Source organism: Chiroxiphia lanceolata, chromosome 13, assembly GCF_009829145.1.
Source record: "Chiroxiphia lanceolata isolate bChiLan1 chromosome 13, bChiLan1.pri, whole genome shotgun sequence".
NCBI lineage: Eukaryota > Metazoa > Chordata > Aves > Passeriformes > Pipridae > Chiroxiphia > Chiroxiphia lanceolata.
Window position 1 is genome coordinate 5,056,734 of NC_045649.1, and position 25,569 is coordinate 5,082,302.

The 25,569-nt window shown below is 41.6% G+C and overlaps 1 protein-coding gene across 2 annotated transcripts; it reads left to right on the forward strand.

The window, feature by feature from the left end:
• Nucleotides 1-1,951: 1,951 nt before the first annotated feature.
• Nucleotides 1,952-25,276, forward strand: HSD17B2 (hydroxysteroid 17-beta dehydrogenase 2). Of its 2 annotated transcripts, XM_032701071.1 has the most exons (9): nt 1,952-2,086; nt 5,712-5,872; nt 8,419-9,629; nt 11,539-11,622; nt 12,001-12,152; nt 17,222-17,434; nt 17,757-17,942; nt 21,284-21,421; nt 22,955-25,276. In XM_032701071.1, the coding sequence occupies exons 5-9, from the start codon at nt 12,005-12,007 to the stop codon at nt 23,311-23,313; spliced, it is 1,044 nt and encodes a 347-aa protein (XP_032556962.1). In that variant the 5' UTR covers nt 1,952-2,086; nt 5,712-5,872; nt 8,419-9,629; nt 11,539-11,622; nt 12,001-12,004; the 3' UTR covers nt 23,314-25,276. The 2 variants fall into 2 exon arrangements, with proteins under 2 accessions (XP_032556962.1, XP_032556961.1); XM_032701070.1 differs by lacking the exons at nt 1,952-2,086; nt 5,712-5,872; nt 8,419-9,629; nt 11,539-11,622; nt 12,001-12,152 and adding an exon at nt 12,338-12,614.
• Nucleotides 25,277-25,569: the final 293 nt, after the last annotated feature.

Below are 25,569 nucleotides of genomic sequence, written 5' to 3' on the forward strand. Positions count from 1 at the left end.
AATCTTCAAGATAAAAAAAAATAATATATACCAAAAGACTTCTTTATCCACCAGCTGAATAAAATTATATAGAGGAAAATTGCATGCTTAATCAATTTATAATTATTATTATTAGCACAAGAAGGCCTGTTTTAGCAGTTGTCATTTTAACACTTTCCAAGAGAAAGCATTATTTAGTACAATTCTTTCCCCAAGTCTCTCACTGACATTGCTTGAGCTCCTTTACCCTTCTAAAAATTACTCTGGGAAAGTGGTTTGAGTGGTCAGGGAGAATCCCTTCAGTGCCATATTGTTAATTTTACTATTAACAGATTTTACCATTTTACCAAATGGTAAAATTTTTGGTCGTGGCTCCTTTCCCTACTGTCATAAATAAAGGTAATCTCTCCTAGGAACAGGCATCAGCTAAAGCAGGCAGTTAATCACACTTTAACAACACACACATTATCAGCTTACCAGGCAGAACCATCCCACCTCCCATGGTGTTTTATCTGTTTATGAAGAAAACGCCTTCCATAATGGTAATTGAGAAATCAAAATGACTCAGGGTTTGTAAGTGTCAATAAGAATATATTATCCAGCCAAACTCCCCGTGTCTCGTTTGCAAATAGGTCACGCTGCTTTTGCCTTTCCAGTAGGATTTTTGTCAGTGAGGGACTTCCTATTGTTTATTAACTTGAAGAGAATTTCAAAGCTGGGGTGACCCTTGTGAGAATAGGCTACAATCACTCCTCCCATTTTGATTGGAATTCTAGTCCCCTTATTATCTCTGGTATGAAATGAAGGAGTCCAACCAGGACTGAATGGGCTCCATCTCCTGTAGATTATACTTTAAAGAGGGATCTCAGTTAGCATCTGCTGCCACTAAATGTGATTTTTATAGGTAATCTTGGTATAATGTTACATCCTTAATATGTTCCATAATTTAGACTTCTTAAAATTGAAATTATTAAATTATTTGGGTTACTGAAGTTCTTTAACAAGTTACCTTCTTGGTGTTCCTGGCCATAATAGCTGAAGTAATTATCATGGACTGATACCTTGGGATGAAGGTGCTGTGGGTTACAAACTTTTAATTTACTTTCTTCTGTTATGGAATAAATAGAGGAATATTTAGTATGCAAATGCAGGCTAAACTAAACATCTGGGTGTAAATACTGCAGAGTATACTTCACGTGTAGTGACTACATCTTGTTTGGTGCATCACGCTGGAGGCTGCACAACAGCACCCTAACAAAGGTTGTCAGAGTAATTTTTTTCCCTCTGGTTCATATGTTCAGTGGCTGCATTTGCAGCCTTTGAGTTATGGCTGTTGTATTTCAGCTGCACTTGCTGAAGCCTCTGGGTGATGGAGCTGTCCAATTTTGACTATTTTAGTAGTTGAACTGTACTCTTGCAGGTGAGATGTCAAATGTGAACCTTCAAGACCATTCAGCTGAGTCTTCGTGTTCCTTTACAGTAGGTACTGATTTTATAAAAGCTTTACGTGTTCTCTGGCATTTTAGAGATTTCAGAGGTTGCAAAAAGATTTATTTATAACAGCACAACACCCAAGTGTGTGATGTCATTCAAAAGAATGGATGAAAATAATTGTTGCCACTTTTCACTTTTTCGTTAGAAGTCTTTGTATTTTCCTCTTAGTATTTTGGCTTATAAACTTGAACTTTCATTTTCAGGGATGATTTGTTGAATATATCCCTGTTTGTGCAGGCATGTGCAATGCTGGATTGTGCTTTAGCCTCATGAGGTTGCAGTAGCTGTTTAAAATGCTCACAAAGTTTCACAGAGTTCCAGTTTTACAGATTCCAGCATTACTAATTTCTGTCATGTATCCGATGATCCTAAGGGTCTTTTCCAACCTAAATGGTTCTATGATTCTTAGCCCTTAAAAATACTCATCTGAGACTCAGCTTTGTACTTTTTTTATCAGTGAGGTATCTTCTCTCTGACCTCAGTTGGTTAAATCCAAGGAGTTTTGTATGGAGGATCCGCTCTCAGAAAGGACACAGGGGGTGTGAGAGTCCCACTCAGCTTCTTCTAACTGGACTTGGATTCAAGGAAGATGTGTGAGAGAAGGATAGAAAAGGTAAGAGTGGGGTGCAAAGAACCCCTGCCAGAATTGTGAAACTGAGGCAGTGCTCAGTAGCACTGAGCAGAACCTGTAGCAGTTCTGCAAAACAGCATCTTGTAAGGGACCTCACCTGGATTCACATCTCACTGCTACTTTTCCCATAAATTTTAGCTGAATGTGCCTCTGCTGCAATGTAGGTACAGTTTGTGCCTCAGTGAAGATCTTGGATTGGACACTTGCTCTGATGGCAAGTTTGCTCAAGTTTGAACAATTCATACCTTCAATAGAAGAGTAGGAAGAGCCTCACATTCAGAATTTATAAACTCCTGTCATTTTTAAAATTTAATCCATTTATTTTGAGCAATTATGCTTGGATCTGTCAACACTGAAATTTTGTTTATGATAAAAGACATGAGGCAAGTGGAGATGATAACATCAGATAAACTAGACAGGAGAAGTATCTTGTGTGTAGGAAACACTCTGTGAATCACAACACTGAGGCCAGGTGTGTCACAGTTAGCAATTGGCCACGGGCAAAATCTTCATACAATAACATATTTTATTCAGGCTTTTGGCATAATCTCCGTGGATTAGTAATATCTTTTTTCCCTGGCCCCTTGTGTAAAAGCATTTTTTTTCACCTGTGTCTGCTGATTTACATATGTGTGTGTGTAAACATGCCTTACAGCTCTCTCTGATTCAGCAGGAAGATGCTGACACCCTCTCTGATGAGCCCACCTGCCCTTCTAGTCTCCACTGCCCACTTCGGATTTTCTCAGCTGGGCATCTTCCTACTTTTTCTCATGTTTTTCTCCATCTCCAGAGAAGTTCTGTGTAAGCATCTGCAGCATGATTCTCTGCTGACCTTTAAACTGTGTTATGGTGTCTATAAAGCATTATTGGATGGTGTTTAACTTCCCTGTGCTCCAGGAGCACTTCCTGTCAGGTTGGTATCTGCATATTTGAGCAGCAGGGGCCAGGACTGAGAGTCATGGTACAGCAGTTCTCATCTGTAAGATTTTTGACTAATTAGAAGATGACCTCTCTGCTTCAGTTCATTTATATGTACTGTGGGAACAGTATTTCCATCATGCCTTTTACAGCATTTATGATAGCTCAGTGCTTAAATATTCCTGAAGGAAAGCAGTGCCATTTAAAGAGGGATCATGCCAGCAGAGTTTTGCTTCAAAATACCTCTTCTTTATTTTCTGCCGTAGAGTCCGATCTCTAGAGGTACTTAATTCTTCCCCTCTTCTCCAAATGTAGTTGGGTGTCTCATTTCCATTGGCCATTTTGAATATAACTGTGGGGATAGAAGACTGAGGGGTGAACCAGTTATCAGCAAGTAAACATATGGAGGCGAAATAATACTCCTAAGGATACAAGCATATTCCATCTAATTTTTTTTTTATTTAGTTTGAATTTGACTAGTGAAGTTTGGCCAATACCTACAGGTTTCTGTCAGTGCTTCTGGTGGTCCAGTTTTAATGACTGCTTGGAAAACCCACTGCCTGTCTCTCTTCTAGAGTCATGGAATGGTTCTCTCTGGGACAGTGTCTCCTTGTTTTGCACATCTCATTTCAAACTGCATTGTTTTATCAAATGCAATAGTAATCAACTCTTCTTTGCAACCAGTTATAAGGGCAAGAACTTTAAACTTTTAAATGACATTGAAATTCTAATCTAGTGCAAAGCTATATTTGAGAAGAAATTTTACTTTATAGAAAAATAAAAACCCAGTTTAAAGGAAGCAGAAATTACTCCTAGGATGGTGCTTTCAAATTCAAGTTTCAGTCCATAAATTTGATTGAAAAACCGGAATATTTAACCAGTACCGTAAAATCCTTAAGAATTGGAGATGCTGCCTGCTTTAAAATGTTAGAACTGAGAAAAAGGGGAATCAAACCCACATATGAGCTCATTATTAATAGTAGTTGAGATCTAAAAGCCACCTTGGATACTTCTGTATATCCTTGAAGTTGATAGAAACCGCGTCATATATCTGAGAACCCTCTTAAAAGCAGGTGTCTGGAACAGTTGTTGGGCATGAACTATTTAATGATATTCCAGCTTGTCAGAATGAAACTCCTGTAGCTTGGAACATCTTTACGTTGTCTCAGAACACTGTCAATGTGTTTACAAAAACTTTTGCCCCTCAGTTACAAGTACAAATGTGGTTCAGCAGCGAATAAAAGTAGCTGCCTTCTGGTGGCCATTTGCATTCCCATGTTTCAGTTCAGTTCAGTTCCTGGACATATTTGTTCACTGCAGAGGTGCTATCCTGACTTACATCCCTAACAGAGAGCAAAATAATGTACCATGTCATAGAGAATGGGTTAAGGGCTATAAAAAGCTATTAATTTTAATAATTGTGTCCTGAATCTGTGCATACATGTATATATAAAAATATAGATAAATATAAAAAATTCCAGAAATCCCAGGGAGAAGACACAGAACTTGTCTGCCATCTGACATTTTGACAAGCTCTCCAGAATTAATCTGTCTAGGAGCTACTATGCTCAGCTTAATTATGGAAGGGCTGCATCTGTGTTCAAAGCTGTTGAGAGAGAAAGAAGAAAGTAAAAATGTCCAGTAGGTTTGATTAACTGCTTTCAGCCTGATGAATAAAGACAGATGGTTACTAGTTATTTTTCCTTAATGGATTTTGAAGCTCCATTTGGTGGATGAATTAAAGTTATAGGTCCCAAATCAGCCTTTGAAGATATGCCTGCATAACCCTTAGTGATTCTAGCAAAGTTTGCATGCCTCCAAGAGAGAGGCTTGCCCTGAGGCTCTTCTACATGTTGTTGAAAAACAGTTTTGAAATAAAAAATGCAAGTTTAGAGTATTAATAAAATAAGTTACAAACTCTGCACAACTCAGGCAGGAATCCCTTATAGGGGGTAATTATTTTGAAGTGCCTGTGCAGACTTATCCCTGTAGAATCTGTGCCTGTTTGGGAATGGCCTCCACCTGGAGCTTGGCAATATTTTAATACTGACTTCAAAACTTGGGGAAGTTCATTTTAAAGTTGCACTTGATAGTTGTGTTACCTGGGAAGTGAAATAAATAGTTTTATGGCGCAGGTTCATTTGCATGGATCAATTAGCACATCTCAAATCCAGGTGGAGGAGGTCTTTAAGGCAGGCTCTAATTCTGCAGGTGTGCATGTTTAAAAACATGGCTCTGAATATTTCTGTCCTTTACTTGCCCACGAATATCTGTGTTCACTTTTAAGAATGTACCTAATTGTCCATGAGTTTGGGCTCTTGGGGAACATTTAAACCTAATGGATCTCAGGATTGTCATTCAGCAACCTATTAAGTCATCTGTTTAGTTTTATGTGTGGATAGTCATAGTGATTTTAATGGGATTAAATATGCTTACATCTAAACAATTTTTGAGTCGGGGTTAAGGTTACTGCGCAATATAAAATGTCTAAGATGGACAATATAATAAGAGGAAGCAAAACAACAAAAAATGGCATTGAATATACAGCTTTTTCCATAGTTGGTGGATTGCCTAAAGAAAAAAATATCATTAACTAAAATGCTACCTGCCACAGAACCATCAAAGCCCCCCACAGGTCCTGAAAGGGACCGTGAGAGGTCATCTAGTTTGTCCCGCTGCTCCCCGGCAGGATCATCCGTCACTAAGTCACTCCTGACAGAGAGCTGGTCTTGCTGACAACATTCAAAGGCAATTGCAGCAGTTTACGAGCAGCACAAACATGGCTGGAAGGCGACAGGAACGGGAACGTCCTTCAGGCCGCGGCAGTGAAGGAGAAATCGGGGACATCCGGTACGTCGCAAACACGCACTCCATCAAAATAATAATGCAAGTCATTGGTTACACACACAGCGAGGGCACCATTCCTCAACAGGAAAAATACACGGCTTCACCGTTTGGAAGCGAGGGGCTTGTCCTTCAAGTGACAGAAAGCAGAATGGGTTTAGGGGCAGGTGACACTTTGTCGTGGTTGATTGCTTAACGCTTTTTGAATCGTCGCTCGTTTTTCATCTCGTTCTGCCTTGGCTTTCGTTTCAAAGCCTCGCTGATGTAACTGCGAGGAAAATCTAAAAATAAGTGAATTCCATTTGTGAGAGGCAGCGATGCTTTCAAGAGTTTGCAGATGGGAGGGAAGGCACGTCGCAGATGTGCATAGCTAATAACCCACGTGATGGTGGGGACGTGCTGCCACCCATTTTCTTTCATCCCCTTTGCAGAGTCCATGCTCAAAGCTCAGAGACATGTTCTGGGGCTCTAAGTTGTATGTGTTTTATTTTTAATGTTGTCACTATTACAGTGAATGATAAGTTATGTTGCTGATGATGTAAATGTCCCCACTTTGAAGAGACTCTTTCCTGGGGTCAGTTTCTCAGTTTGTCTACTCGTGCTTTAATCAGACTTTTGATTACCATGTATGCCTAATTTTCTGTTTTACCTCTTTATTTACATCAATATTTATGAATTTAACTGCACCAAAAATTAAGTGACTTTTGCACAGATAATGCCTAAATATTTTGTTGTCTAATATAAACATGTCTGGAAAAGGTTGAATGTAAACCAGACGTTTCTCCAACCTGTCAATATCTGGAGACACGCAGGAGAAAAAGTTACAGAAAGGAGATGCAGAAGTGTGTCTTTTGTGGAGATGCAGTTGATATGACTTGTGGTTAGGGGAACCCTTTTAGAGGTAAGGCAGGCAAAACTGCAGTTGCATTTCAGGAAGCACCTGCGAAGAAACAAGCAGTGGGTTGAAAAATGTGGAAATCCTTTGTGTTCTGGGCACAGAGATGCTGCCTTTAACTTCAGAGAGGCAAAGCTGTAGAAAAGGGAAGGCAATAGGGAGAGATAATAGAAATCTAGTTGGAAAAACAAACAAATCTTCCAGTTGAGAGTACAGCTTATATCTTTATTTCTCATTTATTGAGGCACCACTATGCTGTGCTCTGTTCTAGACAGGACTGGAATTTTACTCTGAATATACCAGAGGGAATTTTAGGGAACAGTCTGTGCTCTCAAAGAAGTGGACTAAGATAAACTGATACCTTTTCTCCTCTAATACTGATGGTTCATGAAGCTGTTTCATGTTACAGGATGACAGAAAAAAGGCAGGCAAGTGTAATTTCTCATAAGGATAACCTAGGGATGATTCCTGGATAACTTCCTGAAGAATATCTAATTGCCTTTAGATTCTATCCTCTTCTTGGAAAATAGTGACAATTGAGTTGATAAAAATGACTTATTTTGAAAAGAGTGCAATCCCCTTTTAGCTCTTCCTGAAAGCCTAGAGATGCATAGATGTCTGTAGAGTTCAAGAAGAAAACCTCCCTTGCAAATACAAAGGAGTGCTCATAATGTTAATGATTTCTCTGATTTAAGATGTTTTGTCTATTGCAGAAAATTTACAAAGGGTGATTAAAGTTCATATAAATACTGAGGCAGAACTTACAGGCCTTGACTTCATTTACAGGTCTAGTTTAGCCATCAGTACAAACATTCTTCACTCTGAGGTTCTTTCTTACATTAGAGAAAGTAACAGGAGATTTAACTGAGAAGTTGTTGTTGTTGCTGTTATTCTTCTTCTTATTATTGCCCCTTGTTAGAATTGAATGTTGGGGAATGATGTGCTATTGTTTTATTTTCGCTGCCACGTGCAGATTTTCAGAAATTACTGTTAATCTCTGAATTGACAATATTTACCATTGCTATATTTCTAAAATCAAAATCTCCAATAGCTTAGAGGTAAAAGATATTCTTTACTTTTCTTTAATGGAGGCACACTTTATTTGGCAGGAATTATTTTCCCTAAGGGTCTATTACATAAATAGTTTGCAGACAAAGGAGAGGTTACACAGCCTTATTTTCATAATCTTTTTTTTGCCCTAATTCAGGTCCTGCCTGTGAGTTCAGAGATCTTAATTCACCACGGTACTTAGCTGCATTCCTGGCTTTAGGCAAGGTAATAGGGACAGTTGGGATAATTGGGACAAATCATATTTCAAGTTGAGTGCATGAAGAGAGAAATGGCCGAAGGCAGAGGATTATCTCAACCTTTGTACAGGAGTTCTACTGTATTTGTGAGAGGAAAGTCTGTTTGCCCAAATGAGTTTTGTCTGTGAAAGTTCAACAGCTTCCGCATCCAGGACTAATAGCCTGACAAGTTGTGTGGCCATGAAGTCCAACAAAATCACTCTCAGAAGCTGTAGTATACAAAGTAAATAATTTTATATTTTTTTCTGCTCCTATATGTGTTTACTCATTAGAAGCGTGTTTCTGTCTTGGTTAATGACTCATTTGTTGAAACAGATTCCAACCTGTTTTATGCTGAAATTATGTTCCAGGAAAAGCCTCGTATACAAGAGCCTCCCTGCAGAACCTGAAATGCAGATCCTTTACCCAAGCCACAAAAGCACATGAAGCATGTGGTGCAGAAGCTCTCATGAGCAACAGACATTGCCTTGCATGGCTGAAAAAGCCTGAATCAGCAAACAAAATAGAAAACTGAAGAGTTCTGTGGGAAATTCTAACCTGAAATGAAAAACAAATCTGTGACTGGCAGAGGAAGCTGAAACAGAGATTGAATGTGTAGAAAAATTGCTTCATGCCTCTAGACAATGTAATTCATGTTGCAACTGGGACAGAAGAATATCAACAGCCAGCAGCTATTGGATATGGCATGTGGTACTCCTGAATCAAGGGAAAGTGCTGAAAAGATGTTGATAGTAAATTATTGGAAAATGCAAAGAAAGCCCATGAGAAAAGTGGCCGAAGAAGTGAAAAATGATGCAGGGTGAGGCAATAGAGACATGCCTGAAAGCCTTGTGGTTGAACTGGAAGCTTCTACTGTGCTGGAAAGTTACAGAGGCTTTAGAAAATATAAGCATCAGGAAAACTTCTGAACTGCAAATGGAGCCATGAAGAGCAAAGACAGTGCTCATTACCAAGGCAGAACCAAAAAAGAGCTTGGTGGTGCATTTCAAAGAACTTGTGACCAGGCTCAGCTTCACCACATTTCAAAGTAATTGGGCAACCTGAATATTTTGCCCTTTTTTTTGTGGTAAGAACAGCAATGGAAAGCACAGGCCGAAGTGATCATGCTGAAAAACATAAAGCAAGCAAAGAGTGTCAGGAGAAAAGTGTCAAATAATGGGGAAGAAGTAAATTAATAAGTGCGAAGAACTGTTTGTGCCTAAAGAATGAGAGCGTGGTCAATGAGTTTATGCCTATGGTAAAGATGCTAGACATTGGAGAGGTGTCCTTGCTTTGTGCTGAGAAAAGTCTTTTACAGTGATATGACACAGGGTGAAAGATGCTGTGACTTTAGAATTTGAAGGAAAACAAGCTGGCTTTGAATTGTGTAGAGACTGGCTGATCACACTGCAAATCACCACAGAGTGACCGTTCTCCGTGAGAGACATCTTCTTTTGCCATTGCTTTAACTGACCTCCAAAAGTCATCACTTGGATGAAGACACTTCCACAATGGAGCATGCTTGGGATCTGCAAAGTCCCAAGAAGAAACATCAGAAACATGCACAGAGTGCTCAGTGAGGGTAAGCAATGGCACAGCAGCCAGTTCAGCCCAGAGGCTGCTTGGAATTGTTTGCTGCTGTTTGGTGTTGGCATGGACTGACTATGGAATTCAGGCTTTAGTACAGATTCTGTACATTGCCAGGGTATAAAGGGACAGGGCACTGAGTTACTGTGAGATGGCTCTGATAAGCTGGAAAGGAAGACAAGTGTCCTGGCAAAGGTAGATGGAGATTAGCCCCACATCAGTTAACTTCAATCCATACTCCTCATAACACAGATGTCATGTTGATGCAACGTCCTGATAATTTGGAGGAGCCATCTTTTTTCTAGCAAAACTAACAAGAAGGAGGTGAGATAAGGACGTGCATTCATAGCATGAGTAGGCATAGGGAAATAGGAAATAATGCAAACACAATTGCAATCCTGTGTTGCCATACAGCTGGAACAGCTGGAAATGTCCCAAAGAGGTAGAGAGGAAAGTAGGTGCTTTTTCAAGATGAGTAGTTGGCACAAGATGGTAAAATTTGTCTTGTTGCAAAATTCTGCTGAAAAATCCTCAAGCAGCAATCTGTCATTGATGCCATCAGAGAAAGTGCAGAGTCCTCATGAAGTGGGTACTCCACATTAGCATTTCTCAGCCAGTTTTAGATCCTACCCTCCTTTCTGATAGCAATCTGTGCGCGATCTCTGCACTTATATACAATTCTATTCCCACACCAGAGTGAACACGTGGTCAGCTTCTCATTAAAAGAAGCTTTCGGTGGTTATATTTTATATTAAAAATATAATTTCAACAATAATTCAGATAGAGATCTGTCCCCACCAGCCCTTCCCACAGCTGTACTGCAGTGTTGTGGGTGCAGACAGGTGTTGTGTCAGTGCACAGCAGCAGGTGGGTGTATAATTCATGCATATGGCATCCCCAGCTTTCCACCCACCCCTCCCACACTGAGAGTCAGTGTCTGAGGGAGGGGATGTGCACATGCACATAAACATTTCAGTGGGGACATGGCAGGGGAGCAGGGGGCAGAGGGATGGAGCTTGGAGCTTGCTCTGCATGGGCCAAACATGGTGGCCACCACAGCTTGGCCCCTTGCCCACTTCTGTCCCATCCCCACAGGCTGAGGGGAGGCAGGGCAGACATAGGGCTGGAGGTGATCACTTCTGCCCCTCATCCCGCTACGGAAAAGCTCCATCTCGCTGTATCCTCAAGTGTGAGAGTGCATGCTTTGAATGCCAGCAATTTTGAGATCATCTAAATTACGTGATAGAGACCAATGATGGAGAGAGCAAAATTCCCCAAGAGAATATTTAAGGAGATGCCTTAATGGAGAGCAAGGTATAACTGACCTCAAGACCAGCCTGCTACTAAAAGCAGAAGCAGCAGATGGCAAAGAGAAGTGAATACAGTTCACACTTTGTATGCTGGTGGGAGGATGGGTGGATGAGTGTTCACAGCAGTCATGGATGATGAACAGACCTGGAGGGTAATGTTCCTTTAAGAAAGTGACCTTATCTCTAATGTAAACTACCTATAGGGGTATGTAAACATTTCCACTGGCTGGAAAAGTGTATATTCAACAGATTTGTAATCCCATAAAACCCCAAAGGCATGATGGAATGGAAATGTGGAAATGGGCTGTTTCATGTCAGGTTTGCACCACACTTCAGTCTTCAGTGGCTGAAATCAGATAGGTCAGCACTACATTTTCTTTTGGAAAACCAGCTGGGTCTGTCATAACTTCGACTTGCCTCTCAAACCAATTAGCGGGGATTTTTAAACATATAAAAATATGCTTAAGTTGTATTTCAATCCTTTTGGCTGGCTGGCTTTTAAAATTTTCTTATTGTTTAAATAACTTTCAGATTACAGCACAGTAGGTGTTAAATCTCTCAAGTATACTTAATTGGTTACTTTTTTCCCCCCAGCTTGCTGTGGGTATCAAGCCAGGGATTCCTGTCAAAACTGAGGTGAATGTCACCACTGGAGGTCAAGTGAAGATTCAACCTCAGGTGTGTTACATGTGTTCACCTAACAAAGTGCCCCTAATGGCAAACCAGCAGTCACCCCTTCCCAGCCTCCCAGACCCCCCTACATGTCAACTAGCTGTAGGTATTTGCTGAATGTGGAGTAGGTAAATAGCCAAAGGTGGGCACTAAAGTGGGGAAAGTCATTTGAGGCTTTTTGTTGACAGAGGAGGGTGTTCCATGTGTGATAAAGCCCAACAGTAACCACACAGTTTGTACTGCAGAGGTTAAATAACCCTGTCCTGACTCATTTTTGTCATTGCCCATTGAAAGCCAGTTCCACCAAAACTACACCCTAAGTTTTGAGGCAGGAAATTCCAACTATTTCTCATAAAGGAGACTGTTCTTTTTTTCACCGTCCAGGAAAATGTACTTTGAAGATATAAAAAATTTAGCAGTTAATTTTTTTCCTGGAGCCAGCGCTTGCTACATCACATCCATTCCCAGTGCTGTCAATCATTATCCAGCCAGCATATTGTTCAGAAGGTGGAGCTGTCAGGCAGAAGGAATGAAAGGTAAGAAAGGGAAGGCTTCTGCTTCTTGCTGATGCCAAGGGTAAGTGAGATTATGTCAAACCTTTAAACAGAGTCCCCTTTCTGTGCCCCACCCCCTGCTCCTATATAACACACACTGCATTTAGCAATACCTGCTTTCACCCAGCTGGTGGTGGGGTGTGAGTGCCTGCTCTCCACCCCAGCTGATGGATGCTCTGGCCAGCAGCCCCCTTGGGTGGCTCTGCGCAGGTGTCACCGCGCTTTTTGGGGTGACCGCGCTCTGCACGGCCCAGAGGAGCCCCATGGACAAAGCAAATGTGCTGCTCTGGAGCCTCCTGCCTGCCTTGCTGGGGCTGCTCTGCGTGGCCCTGCTGGGGGCTACTGGGGGGCTGGTGGTTTTTTTGGCCACGTGCCTCATCTCCTCCACGTACCTGGGTGGCCAAATTCTGCTGCCTGTGGGTGACAAAGCCGTGCTCGTCACAGGTAAGGTGCTGCAGGAAACAAAAAGTGGCTTCTCTCACAAGTGGGCTGGAAAACTTTGTGTTCCTCAGGTTAGGGATCTATAAAGTGCATGCTTGTAAGAGTTCTTTTATTTTTTTTGCTTGTTTTATTTGCTTTGGCAGAGATTTTTTTTTTCCCCTAGGTAAATAAATGTTCTGAAATGAAGCAGAAAAGCATCTTAATAGATGCTATTATTTTTTTAGTGTCTCATTTAATCTTTACAAGTAGCTTTTTAGGCATGCTTGTGAAATTAACTGGTGCAAAAAGCATAAGAATACTTAGGGTGGTCTGATTTTTTAGGAGAGACTTATTAATTTGTGGGAGCCCTCAGAACAGTACATTCATTCATTACTTTTGTTTCATTGAATGTATTGTGCTGGTTATGGGTGTACAGTTAGTTATCTTTGGAGGGGGGTGTGTGTGTACACAGTGCACACTGTATATCATGCAAATATTTCAAGACACTGGTTTGGTGCCATCTCTTTGAAACAATGTGTGAAATCATTCATGAGGGATTAATTCCCTTCACTAGCAGTGAAAGTTCAGAGCTAATTAATTCAGTCTCTATTAACACTCTGATCTACTCAAAACACACTTTTATTTTGCAGAGATGTTGTAGCTTTTCTCCTATTTCTTGTAAAACTTTAGATGTTGTTTATTTAGATGTTTTTTGTTTGTGTTAATCAAACTTTTAAACTGGAGTGCCTGCCAACTGCCTCTTGCACTGTTAATTTGCTGGTTTTTTTTTTATTTTCTGGTTTGGGTTTTTTTTTTCCCCTTTGGAAAGCTAAATTAAGTTGTTTTGGTTTATATAGTAATTTCTTGCAGAATTTAATTTTGTTTTATAGAGACACCTGGAAATAATTTAGATTTTCCTAGCAAGTTTCAATATGGGGATTAAATATAAAAGTTGAGAGGGGGCAAGAGAAGCACAAAGTTCTCCCCTTGCAGTTTATCTGCCAGCTGGGTTTCTCCCTGCAGGTGTATCAGATGAAGATGGGTATTGGCAGGGGGAAGTAGGGAGCAATCCTATCCCACCCTGCAGGCTCAGGGGTTGCTCTTGCACTTGGGCATCTCCTTGCTCTTTGTAAGACTGCAAATCTTCATGAAAAAGCACTCTCTGGGAGCTTTCCTGCTCTGGAGAATCTGAATTAGGATGGTATAAGGGAGTAAAGAACATTTGGTTAAAGTCCAGTCAGTGAATGTGCTGCAACTGTCCTGAAGACATCTAAGTTTGGACACCTCTGACAGCTGATTCACTTGAGGAGGCTATTTTTTATCTTTATTTGAATCCTGTGCAATCAATCAAGCCCTCTGTCTACTAAAACAAAAGTTTTACTGAGCATGTGTCTTGGTTAAATTGTTCTGATTGTAGTATTCTTCCCCATACCAGCTATAGGACGTGTGTCCATGTGCATCTGCAAGGTGCCTTTAAATAGATTTTGGTATAGTTTTTTCCAGTTTAGACAAGACCTGAGGCAGGCACTTTGTGGAAAATGGTGATTTTTGATTCTTTTTTTCCCCCCTCCCCCTTTCAGCCCCTCAGGGTTGAGGAATGTGGCTGTTTCTGGGCAGCTGCCACAGTTTCTGGCTGCCTTTGGCCAGAGGCTGGAGTAATCTCTGCTTCTCTCCCTGGATTTTGTCCTATATTGTTCTGGTCCTCTCTGGATGAGGGAGGTGCTGGTGCTGCTGTGCATTATTTAATCCCACAGTTACTGGAGTACTGGGATAAGGGAAGACTGTGCCCAGTTGTTAAAATGCTTTTCCACATGAATAATTATGGGCATGTGAGCAGGCTTAGACCTGTTGCTGGAACTCTTCTCTTGATCCTCTTGCTGGAAGTGAGTGCTACAGTGTCCTAAAACAGAAGCTCCTGGGCATGTGAACACTTTAGTGTAGTTTGGTAAACCCAATAACTACCTTCCCTAAAAATTAAATTACCACGAAGATCCAAAATAACAGGAATTGTGGAATTCTGTCCTCAGTTATTCTGTGAGCAGTGGGATGAATTTCTCCAGTTAATTTGGTCTTTCCATTCTTGGTGTGTGATTTGGTGTTTTATGCTCAGCATGAGTCAATCATAAATTCTCAGTAATGATTCAGTTACAGTCAGTAGTGACTGCCTTCCTTATAATAAATCCTCTCATAATTCACAAATTGTTTTACACAAGACTCTTGCAGGAGTGTGGTTGAAGGGGAACTATATATTTTTTTTCCCTATAGAGACCGAACTACTGTTTAAATTCTAGGAGTTGAAGTGTAAAGTTTCTCTGGACTTCAAAAACAGGTCTGAAACTCAAATCATACTTTTTTTTTCCCCCAAAAAGGCCAGGGACAAACCCAGCATCAGGCACAGATAAACACTACTGTTATTTCCTTATCAGGATTGCTACCCCAGTCCCATGTTCAAGCTGTACTCTGCCCATTCTCAAGTTAAAGCTGCATTGTAAAACTTGAGTAATATGTAGCTGTGGCTGTGTACTTTCTGGGAAGGATTTAACCCAAAAGTAGGGTTTTTCACTAAAAGGCAAAGAAGGAATGATGCTCCACCCCCAAACCTAGAAATCTATCATGTCTCTGGGATATTTGCAAGCCTCTTCATGTCTCTTAAGGAAATTCCAAGAATGCAGGTTTGTTCTTTCAGGTCAGGACTGGAGAAGCTTAATGTGATACTTGTAATACTCTAGTGCATCTTCAACAAATTGCAGACTTCTAAAATGCCAAAAAACCAGATGCATTTTCTTTTAAGGAATTAAATAGAGCATGAGTAATCCTTTTCTGCATCTTGCACTGATTGATCCAGGCATTTGGTATGTGTTTCCTTCAAGCCACCTGGAATTAATTTTTTTTCACCTTTCAGAACTAAAGCCCCAGTTAAAAGACAGAATCCAGAAATTAAGATCTAACCTGATTACGATGAGTCTCTTTGGCAGTCAAATTCTATTGACTAGACTTTGAGTGCAGGAGCAGACCTGTGAATAACTGTGATCCTATCTGCCTTGGTGTGCTGAAATCACAGACTAACCCTTAGAAGTTTATGGTCGGGTTAAGTAGGGAGTATTGGAGCTCTTTCATAAACAGGAAAACAGTAAAAAATTTGGCAGGAGTTCCAGTCCTTTGTTCCGCATTCAGTTTGGAAGCTGAGTGTTTATGTAGTAAATTGCTGTTGCAGGAGATAGTCAAGCCCTGGGGTAGCTCCGTGGATCTCGGTGCAGAGCAGCATCTCCAGGAGCTTTCTTTGCCTTGGTTACAAGTGGAGGGTGTGGTGCAGAACAGGCTGATGTGTCTCTGCTTTACAGTGCAAAAACTGTATTAATGTCTTCAACTCCTCATTTTCCTTATGATATCCTTTGCAAAACTCCTGATGCACAGTCCCTATAAACTCCTTCCCCGTCTCTAGCTGTGGGAGGGACTTTTGACAGAGGCAGGGAGAGACAGGACAAGGGGGAATGGCTTTAAACTGAAAGACAGTAGGTTTAGATTGGATATTAGAAAGAAATTCTCCCCTGTGAGGGTGGTGAGGCCCTGGCACAGGATGCCCAGAGAAGCTGTGGCTGCCCCATCCCTGGAATTGTTCCAGGCCATTTTGGATGGCACTTGGAGCAACCTGGTCTAGTGGAAGGTGTCCCTGCCCATGGCAGGGGGGTTGGAATGAGATATCTTTAAGGTCCTTTCCAACCCAAACCATTCTATGATTCTTTCAATAGTAGCAGCAAAATACTGGGTCAAAGGGAGAGACTTGTGAATCAATCAAATTATTTTTTAAATATTCATCATCTGTACCTGGTGGGAGGAATTGCACAACTGTGATCCCAAAGGCCATTGTGTGTTTGCTTCCTGCAGTTGGTGGGTCATTGCTTCATATAGACAAAGTCTGGAAATAAGTTGGGAAGAGCATAGAGAGGATAAGAGAAATTCTGGTGCAAGTTTGAATGAATTAAATAGCTGACTTAGCACAAAGATGCTATTCTGAAGTTTTCTTAGGGTTTGAAAGCATTGAACTCCTTTGCAGGTAAATAGTTGCTTAGCTTTGTCTTGGTTACAAACTGTAACAAAAAAGTGCTTATCAGAGGGATCTGGGTGGTAGATGTTTGAATAAAACAATGCTCCTTTTTTGAATTAAAAAATAGAACCCAGGAATTTGAATGGAAAAATGCCTTATAATTCCTTTGTCCATCAGAGATTTCAAATTAAAACATTAGTGTGCTTTTTCTTTTTTTTTCTTAATACTTTTGTTATCAGGTTTGGAACTGAATATTTGTATAAAACCAACCTAGGGTTTTATTTCCTCTGTATATGTGAAGTAAGTCATAGAATCTGTCAGTGGAAGAGCATGAGCTGGTACCATCAGCTCTGAGCCAAGAGAACGTGCTCTGTCAATCTTTGTGGAACATTCAGAGGTCCAGCTCCTCCAACCTTCAGATCTGAACCTTTATTCCTACTGACATATGCATTTCAGGGACTTTGCCATCATCTATTTGTTTACATTTGCATGGATTTCCAATGTGTGTATTTTTTTACTTTTTTTTCTTCTTCTCATGACAGTATAGGACAGACCCACTTTTCAAGTGTCTTTTGGATGCTTTCAGGGAGCGACACCGGGATTGGACACGCACTGGCTAAATACCTGGATAGCTTAGGTTTTGTTGTGTTTGCTGGGGTTTTGGATAAGGATGGACCTGGAGCTGAGGAACTGCAGCGGAGCTGCTCTGGGAGACTCTCTCTCCTGCAGCTGGATGTAACCAATGCCACTCAAGTCAAGGAAGCCTATCTGAAAGTCTCAGAGAAGGTGCAAAGTACAGGTACAGCTTTTATTCCATTTTAATGGGAGCGTTAGTGTAGCTGCTCACCAGGTGCATCTCTTAACTGTTGGCTACATCATGGCTTGTGTGTGTAGGTCATTTCCATGGCACAGCCTTGGGCAGTCAGGGTATTTACATTGATGACTCCTGCTTTCTGGGACATAGGGAAATGGTAATGACTGTTCATGGAGTGGGGAATGTGGATCTGCAGCTGCAGATCATCTCTGCTTCTGTCCGGAGGCACCATCCCTCTCATCAGTGTAATCCTTATTGATTTCCTGCTCTTTGGCTGTATATTTTCTGTGCTTTCTCCTCTTCCCAGGACTCTGGGGTGTTGTGAACAATGCAGGCATCCTGGGCTTCCCTGCTGATGGTGAGCTGCTCCCCATGAGCAACTACAGGCAGTGCATGGAGGTGAATTTCTTTGGGGCCGTGGAATTGTCCAAGACCTTCTTACCGTTACTTCGGAAGTCACAGGGGAGGCTGGTTAACATGTCCAGCATGGCAGGTGAGCTGAGCCAAAGCACCAGATAAATTTCTGGAACAACAGAAAAAACAATGAACTTCCTGGGCAGAAATGCTGAGGAAGGTATCAGTCAGTCTTTCTTGTCTATACACCCAGGGAATTAATATTAAGGGAATGAGTTCAGGTTTGGGTTTTTTTTGTTGTTTGGGAGACTATTTCCAGAAAACAGCTTTTAAAGAAGAGTTTAGTATGGCTAAAAGTATTCTGTGACAGAAAAGACAGTAAAATTCAGATCTTGTGTTCTAGATGCCATGAGTGATAACTTGGTGAGCTTCCATAAAGATGGGTGGTACCTCAGATATTTCTATAACATGTTCAGGTGGAAGTCTATGACCACCTCAGTGTGTGATATCTGCTGATAATCTGGGAGCTGAAGAGCTTGTGTTTATATTTCTTTAAAAATATTTTGGATATCTTCTTAGAAATCCCTAGGCCTAACTTATTAGCGAAGTGGTAAATTTTTATTAAAAAACTCAAACCCCAAACCTACAACCTTTTAAAAAATTACCCTATGCTTTCCAGTTTTTTCCCCTAAATTGTTCATGCTATATATATGTATAACATGTCCTGCTATTCTAGGAGGACAGCTGAGATGCCAATATGTAGGAAGTAATGTAATACATTATCTGGTAGCCAACAGCTGAGAAGTAAGAATGCTCCTTTGAAACTGAGACCTGCTAGAAGCAGGATGTCATGCTGCTGGAAAGTATTTTGGTTTCAGAACTCTTTCTTTACTGTATCATGTGCTTCCCAAATTTTCCTTTGCTCTATCTGCTTGGACCCTTCTGTACAATTGGAGTCCACCCAAATCCTACTGTATTGCTGGGGTGGCTTGTGAAGGTGTGACCTGGTGTTCACAGCTTACATGAGGATGTGGCTGCAGTCTGGCTCTGACACTGTCAACTGTATTCTCTTTATAATCCCAAAGATTTTCTATATCTGCATGTTTACAGTGAGAACTTCTGTTTTCCTTCATGCACAATTTTAGAAATTATACAAGGATTTGCATAAGTGTAATTTCTCTGGTGACTGCTATAAAGAGTCCAGTCCAGAGGAAGAGCCTGAAAGGAGAGTTTTGAACTCAAAAGGAAGGTCCAGCTGTACTACTCTGGTACTAATCACACAGGGAGCTCTGTTTCAGAAGTTATCTTCTCCAACTCCTGCAACTTCCCTTGCCTGGTTGGATGGGTGCTACAAGTGAAAATTAAATTAATTTACAAAAAAAAGGGGTTGGGGTGGGTGATGAAGGAAGTATCTATAGGGAAACTGTATGGAAGTGAGAAAACAGAGAAGGTAGGCTCAGGGTAAGAAAATTCCAGGTAAAATGTTAGCAAGAAAAATGTTGCCTGTTTCAGTTACTACTATTGAAGTTTCTCCATATTAAAACAATTGCCCTAAATAAATTTGTCTTGAATCTTCCAGATCTAAAATGTATGGAGAGTTGTAATCCTGCTGTGAAAACACTTAACAAGGTCTTAAATATTTAAATATCTTAAATGATGATAGAGAATAACTCCTGTGTTCTTCTCACAGTATCAGTGTAAACAGAGCAAACTCTTTTATGTAACAGTTGCCTGTATGAGTCTGTGTTCATAGTTCATTGCTGACACTTTAAGAAATCAGGACAGAATTGTTAGAAGGACCTTTCTGGTGCTGCTTTGCCCACCAGCTCTTGCAAGCACAGAGGCTGAGGCCAGACCTCTGTTTCCTCTGGGTGCCCAGGTGAAGCCTGCCCTGGTGTTTTGGGGCAGATATCTTAATTCTTGGCACTAATCCCTGAGCTGCCTTGCAGGGATAAATGGAGAGCTTCCCTGTGCTGAGTAATTTGCCCTTACAGGAGTTGATAATGACCCTGCTTAAACTATAGCTGTCTGCAGAGATGTTCTTGCCCGCAGGCTGCTTTGGGTGAATAGCTTCTTCTTAATGCAGGGTCTGAGGGTCCTTTAGTAAAACATTAGTGGAAAAGTTAGTGAGGTCTCATTGTGCTGAATCTCTTCCTGTCTGTGTAGAGCTCATTTAACTGGACCCAGGTTAGCCTGACCTCAAAGGGAAAAGTATGTGATTCAATTGGACCAAACCAATTGAAACTCCAGCTTATTCAGGTGCATACAGAAGAATAATTAACATATAATTGGCCTGACTTCTTTAAAGAAATGACTCTGTGTAAGAAGATGATACCCCGGTCTTTGCAGTGCAATACCCAATAGAAGGCACGAGTGGCTGACCTGAAAATTCCCCTGTATCCAAGTATTTTCTTTTAAAGGACTCAAACACATTGAGGTGAATGTGTAATATGTGAAACAGAGGCTGTATGGGAGGATGTGTCCAACTGGCCATGCAGGCAGGAGGAGGGATGTGCCTCAAGGAGAAGGGCCCGTCCATTCTGTCCCCTCCTCCCTGCTGCCAGCACAGCCCGTGGTGGCTGTGATGACCCTAAACCTGGCAGAGCTGCTCTGTGTGGTGATAACACCAACCTTGTGGAGGAAGTGGGAGGGCTGAAGAAGGACAATATGCTCAAACCAAAGCATGGATTTTTCTGAAGCTGGATAAGGGACGGTCTGCTGGTTTCCGGGACAGAGGAAATCTCTGAATTTGGAAAATTTTGTTTTCTGGAAGCTTGTTTTTGTAAACATAGAGATTTCTTTTAAATTCACCCAAAATATTGTCTGCTTTCTTATCTTTTTCATGTGGACAAATGCTTCTGGGATTGGAGCAGATGAGTTATAACTATAGGCTGGGAATCTGCTTCTATGATGGGTCTTGGGAAGTCCTGTCACCTGCAGAGCGAGATTCCAGCTTTGATTTGTACACAGAGGTTTTCTGCACTGTTGTCTCTGCTCTTTCTGAAACTATCTGGAAAGAAGAGGAAAATAAGTTGGCTTTATAAAGCTGGAATTGAGATTACTTACCCCGTTCTAACTATGGTTTATTGTAGGAGCTTGAAATTCATGTTACAGCGATGAGAACAGGAGCATAAAACTACTGCTTCACTATTTGTATGAACTAAAACATTATCTGTGTTTCTCAAACCAACATTCATAACTTTCAGCAGTTTTTACCCTTAAATGCAATACAGTTTATTTTTCTGCCCTGCAAGGTGTCTTATCAGGTGTTACTACGCATAACTGCCATAAGCAACTGTTAATTTACAACTTTCACTCTTTTTTAACCTCTAGCAAGAAATGATTCCCTCACTGACTTGTCTTTAACCTCAGTGAGAGATGCATAATTCTGGTTGTGCTATAATCCTCCTTCTAAATCATGAAAATAAAGGCTGGAAAGAGCCACTGCCGAAGTTTATCATGTTTATATTGCTCCTGCAGGAGGCATTCCACTACCGAGGTATGCTGCCTATGGTGCATCAAAAGCAGCTCTGTCCATGTTTTCTGGAGTAATGAGGCAAGAGCTTTCCAAATGGGGAATTAAAGTTGCTGCAATTCATCCGTCAGGCTTCAGAACAGGTTGGTGTTTGACATTTTGGGTTGTTCTTCCTGCCTCTCCTCTTTCCCTGTAGTCCAGCATCCTCAAACAGAGCCCTGAGTGATGTTCGGGAGCCTGACTTTTTTTGCTATTCTTCATGTTGGTTATGAAAATTAAGGTCTGTGTTTTTTGTGAGAGATACTCCCTCCAGTACAGCAAACTGCCTGCCTCTGCCTCTCCTGGGCAGAGCTGTCTTTGCTGTGAGCCAGGGCAGGGTTCAGGCAGTTGGTGCCTTCCCTTTGCTCCAGCTTGGTTGAAGCTGATGAACCAAGCATCACAGCATGTTTGATTTGGGTGTTAGGACTTTCTTGTTCTGCATGAGAGCTCCAGGTCCCCCTGTCAGTCCTGCCTTCCTCAGCATCAGAGCTCTCCTTACTGATATCACTCTGTATAGCCTCTGATCTTTCCTCTCCTTCCCTCTATTGTGCCCCTGCTGCTTTCTGTTCCAAATCCTTCTCCTCCTTCCACTGATCCAAGCACTCCTTGCAGAGCCTGTCTGGGTTCCAGACTCATCTCCTGCTGCACATGCCCTCGCTGGACCCTGTGCCTGCCTGGTGTCACACAGGTGCCTGTTCTGTGGGCATGCCTGGCAGCTGTCTGAGGACAACATCAAATCCCATTTGGGATTTGCTGAGGAAGTCACCTCAGCAAGCCCTGGTGACTTCATAGAGACAATTTTTATGATGATGAAAAGCAAAATGGTCTTTTTCATAAAATGTCCCTTCCCCTCCTGGGGAGGGGCCCTGTGGGGCACTGGGCTCTGACAGCCCTGTGTGGTCAGTGGAACCCGCCTGAGGCTTTACCTTCAGGGCCCTGCTTAGCATTGCTCAGACTTATGGATCAAAATGAGTCCTGGGAACTGAGATTTAAATATTTATTTAAAGATTTTTCTTTATTTGCAATGCTTAATTCTTGATGTTAAGGCAATAATTGTATTGGAGAAGCCACTGCTTTCCTTCCTACATGATGCAGATGGGGTGGAAAAATAGATTTATTTATATTTTTAAATCTATCCTAACACAAGGCTCATCTTCATGAAATTAGTTATTGAAATACTAATGTCACTTGTGAAAGGGGAGCTTAGCACTTGGCCAACCCAGCTGAATCCTGTTCATCTTAGTTTGCCTGTCTGTTCTGAGTTGCTGACATCTGTTAATAAATACTTATTGGAAACAACCAGAAAATGAATAAGGACAGAATGGCAAAGGGCTGGAAGAGGGGAAGAGAAAAAAATGTTGACTTGGCTGTGAGGGAGCCTTTTTAGGTAGAGTTGGTAACCAAATGATGCATGAACTTTATGCTTTTTGTGTAGTCTGTACTTTGTGCTTTCCCTTCTTTTCCAAGTCAAAGCCCTTGCAGTAACCAGCTGTGGTGTTTGTTCTTCAGTGACACAGTTCAGAACAGTTGTGAATCAGATTGGTGATGGAAAACAACTTGTTGACTATGAATTTCAGATGACTTTTTTAATATTCAGCCCCAAACCCACTTGCTATCCTGTAATGTCGCTACTGCAGGTATACAAGGCACATCCGACCTGTGGGATAAGCAGGAAAAGGAGCTGATGGAAAACCTCCCAGCAGACACCAGGCAGGCCTATGGTGAGGACTATCTCCTGGGGCTGAGGAGCTACCTCCTCCACATGCCCACCTGCTGTGACCCCGACCTGTCCCCTGTGCTGGGCGATGTCCTGCACGCTCTGCTGGCCAGGAGACCCCACGGGCTGTACACCCCTGGCAAAGGGGCTTACCTGCTCCTCTGCATCTTCTGCTGCTTCCCCCTCTGGTGCTATGACTTCTTCATCAGCAAGATGCTGAGTGCTGAGCCTGTTCCAAGGGAGCAGAGAACATCAGAAGATGAAAGCAAAAACCTCTAAGGTGTCCATCAGCATTTGTCTCACTTGATGAGATGGCTGGGAAAAACTCTATTTATTGTACTGTCTTTGTTAAGTTGAATTTACACTGCCTTGCAGAGAGGTAAATCTTTGTGTTAAGAGTAATGTAGAAAAGCAGTGCATAAACAGAAATAGAAAGCTATTCCCAGATGGGCATTTTCTGAGGAATTTCAGTGTTTTCCTATGTCTTTATATCCTGGCCTCTTTAGCCAGCAGCACGCTTGTAGCAAATGTGGGTGGAGTCCTTCCCAAATCTTCATGCGTGAAGCCTGGCCATGATGATGATGAAATCCTGCCTTCTGTGTAAGGTATCTCACAAATTATACAGTGCTTGTCTGCTTCACAAGGCATCACCAGCACACAGACAGATGCACAGCCTGTTTCTGAAAACAAAACAACCTTGAGAGTCAATAACCTTCTTAAATGTTATAGGGAGTTACATATACTCCTATCCTTGGAGACATTTAGAAATGTGTAATGAAAGTCTTTCCCAGTGCAGCTGCAGCCTAATATGTTTGAGGTTTGGTTTTTGGTTCTGTTGCTGTTGAACTTGTGAAAGGATTATATTTCCTCCTCTCCCCAAGTTTTGTGATGTATACTTGTGAAGTTTAGAATGTGTTCTCCTTGCTGACTAGGCAACATAAATTAGTTGGGCGGGGGGGGGGGGAATGAATGAAGACAGATCAAGACCTTTGTGAAGAAATGAACAATTTCCTTCCTACAGTGATAATGAGTGTCATAGTAAGTGTATCAGCTGCTGATTTGATGTGACTGTCTGGGTCTTTCTGTGCACTGCCTGCATATGCCTGTGCATATCTAATTCTTAGTAAAGTCTCACCTCACTTCTGCTTTTTGTGCTATTCCTCGCTTAGTTATGGGTTCACAAGAAGTCATGTTGTTGCCCATTTCTCCTGATACCTTCTTGTCTCCTTCTGCTTTGGGGGGAGTTTGTGCTCACTCAGTCTCCATGTTGGCTTTACTGGAGTCCAGTGTCCATCTTCTGATTTGACTGTGGTTGCTCCCCTTCCCTAAATTCATTCTAGGTGATGCATTTCTTTTCAAGTGCTGAAAAATAAAAAGTGATCACATTCTGGGTTTTAAATATAGATGAACACTTTTCCTTTCCTTTCTGAGCAACTTCTGTCATAATCCTAGTGGTGTGATGTCCTCTTGCAGCCAACTGGACAAAATCACTGTTTTAATTTGCATCTGTAGTGTTTATTCAGTCACCTTCCTGGCTCTTCTACATCAATGCAAGTCTCCTGTAAATGCACAGAGGATGCTCAGAGGGCTTGGGCCACCTTTTAAATCTTTGCCCCAGTGGGGAAATCCTCCTGTCCTGTACATTGTGTCACAATTACTGCTTTTGCTGCTGAGGTTTATCACCAGGTGGCTTTGTATCAGTCCCCCGATTACAGACTTTTGCTTTCTTTGGGGAGGTGTGACAAAAAACGTTTTAAACTCAGATAATCTGGGACTATTTCTCTCTCTCTGCCAATTTCTTCCTTTATCTGTTTCCCTAATTTTTTATGTGTCAGCAGAAAGACTTAATTAAAAAAAAAAATATTTAGTGACTGCATGGCTGTGACTCTTTCTGTCTTGTCTGACTCTTTGTGCTTTTTGGGAATCAGGGGTGCATTCCCTCCCTTCCTGGGCTGCCCTTGGTCCCAGAGCAGGAGAGCACTGAGGAGGAATGTGGTGGGAGCTTCTCCAGGGAAAAGAGCCAAGATGGCAGTTGGTGCCCTGTTTTGGCAGGACGTGATCTCAGCTGGCACAGAGGCAGCTTGTGAGCTGGAAGGAAAGGAGAGTGCCATAATGGGTGGCAACCTCTGAATTATGGCTGCCTTCAGGGTGAGGGAATCTGCTGCCAGTCAGCCTATCTCTGTCTCCATCCTGGATGGAGGTGGTTGTTTTTCTCTTCACACCCAATTTACGTGTAAATTCGGTGGGCTGTAATTTTGCCCTTAGGTGCATTTTACATTATACAACCAAAATTCTCTTAGTAGTCAGTTAGCTGTTTTGCCTACCAATCTTCATAACAATCTTTAATTGTTGCTTTGTTATCTAGCTGTGGTTATAAAATGTATTTTTTTTTCTCCCCTTGACTTTCTTAATGGGAATATTATCTTGCACGTTGCAGACATATTAAACTAGGCATTTACTTGGGAGTTTTGACTTCATTTTATTTTTTTTAACTTTTATTTCCCAAGAAATTTCTATCCTGAATAGTCATTTTAT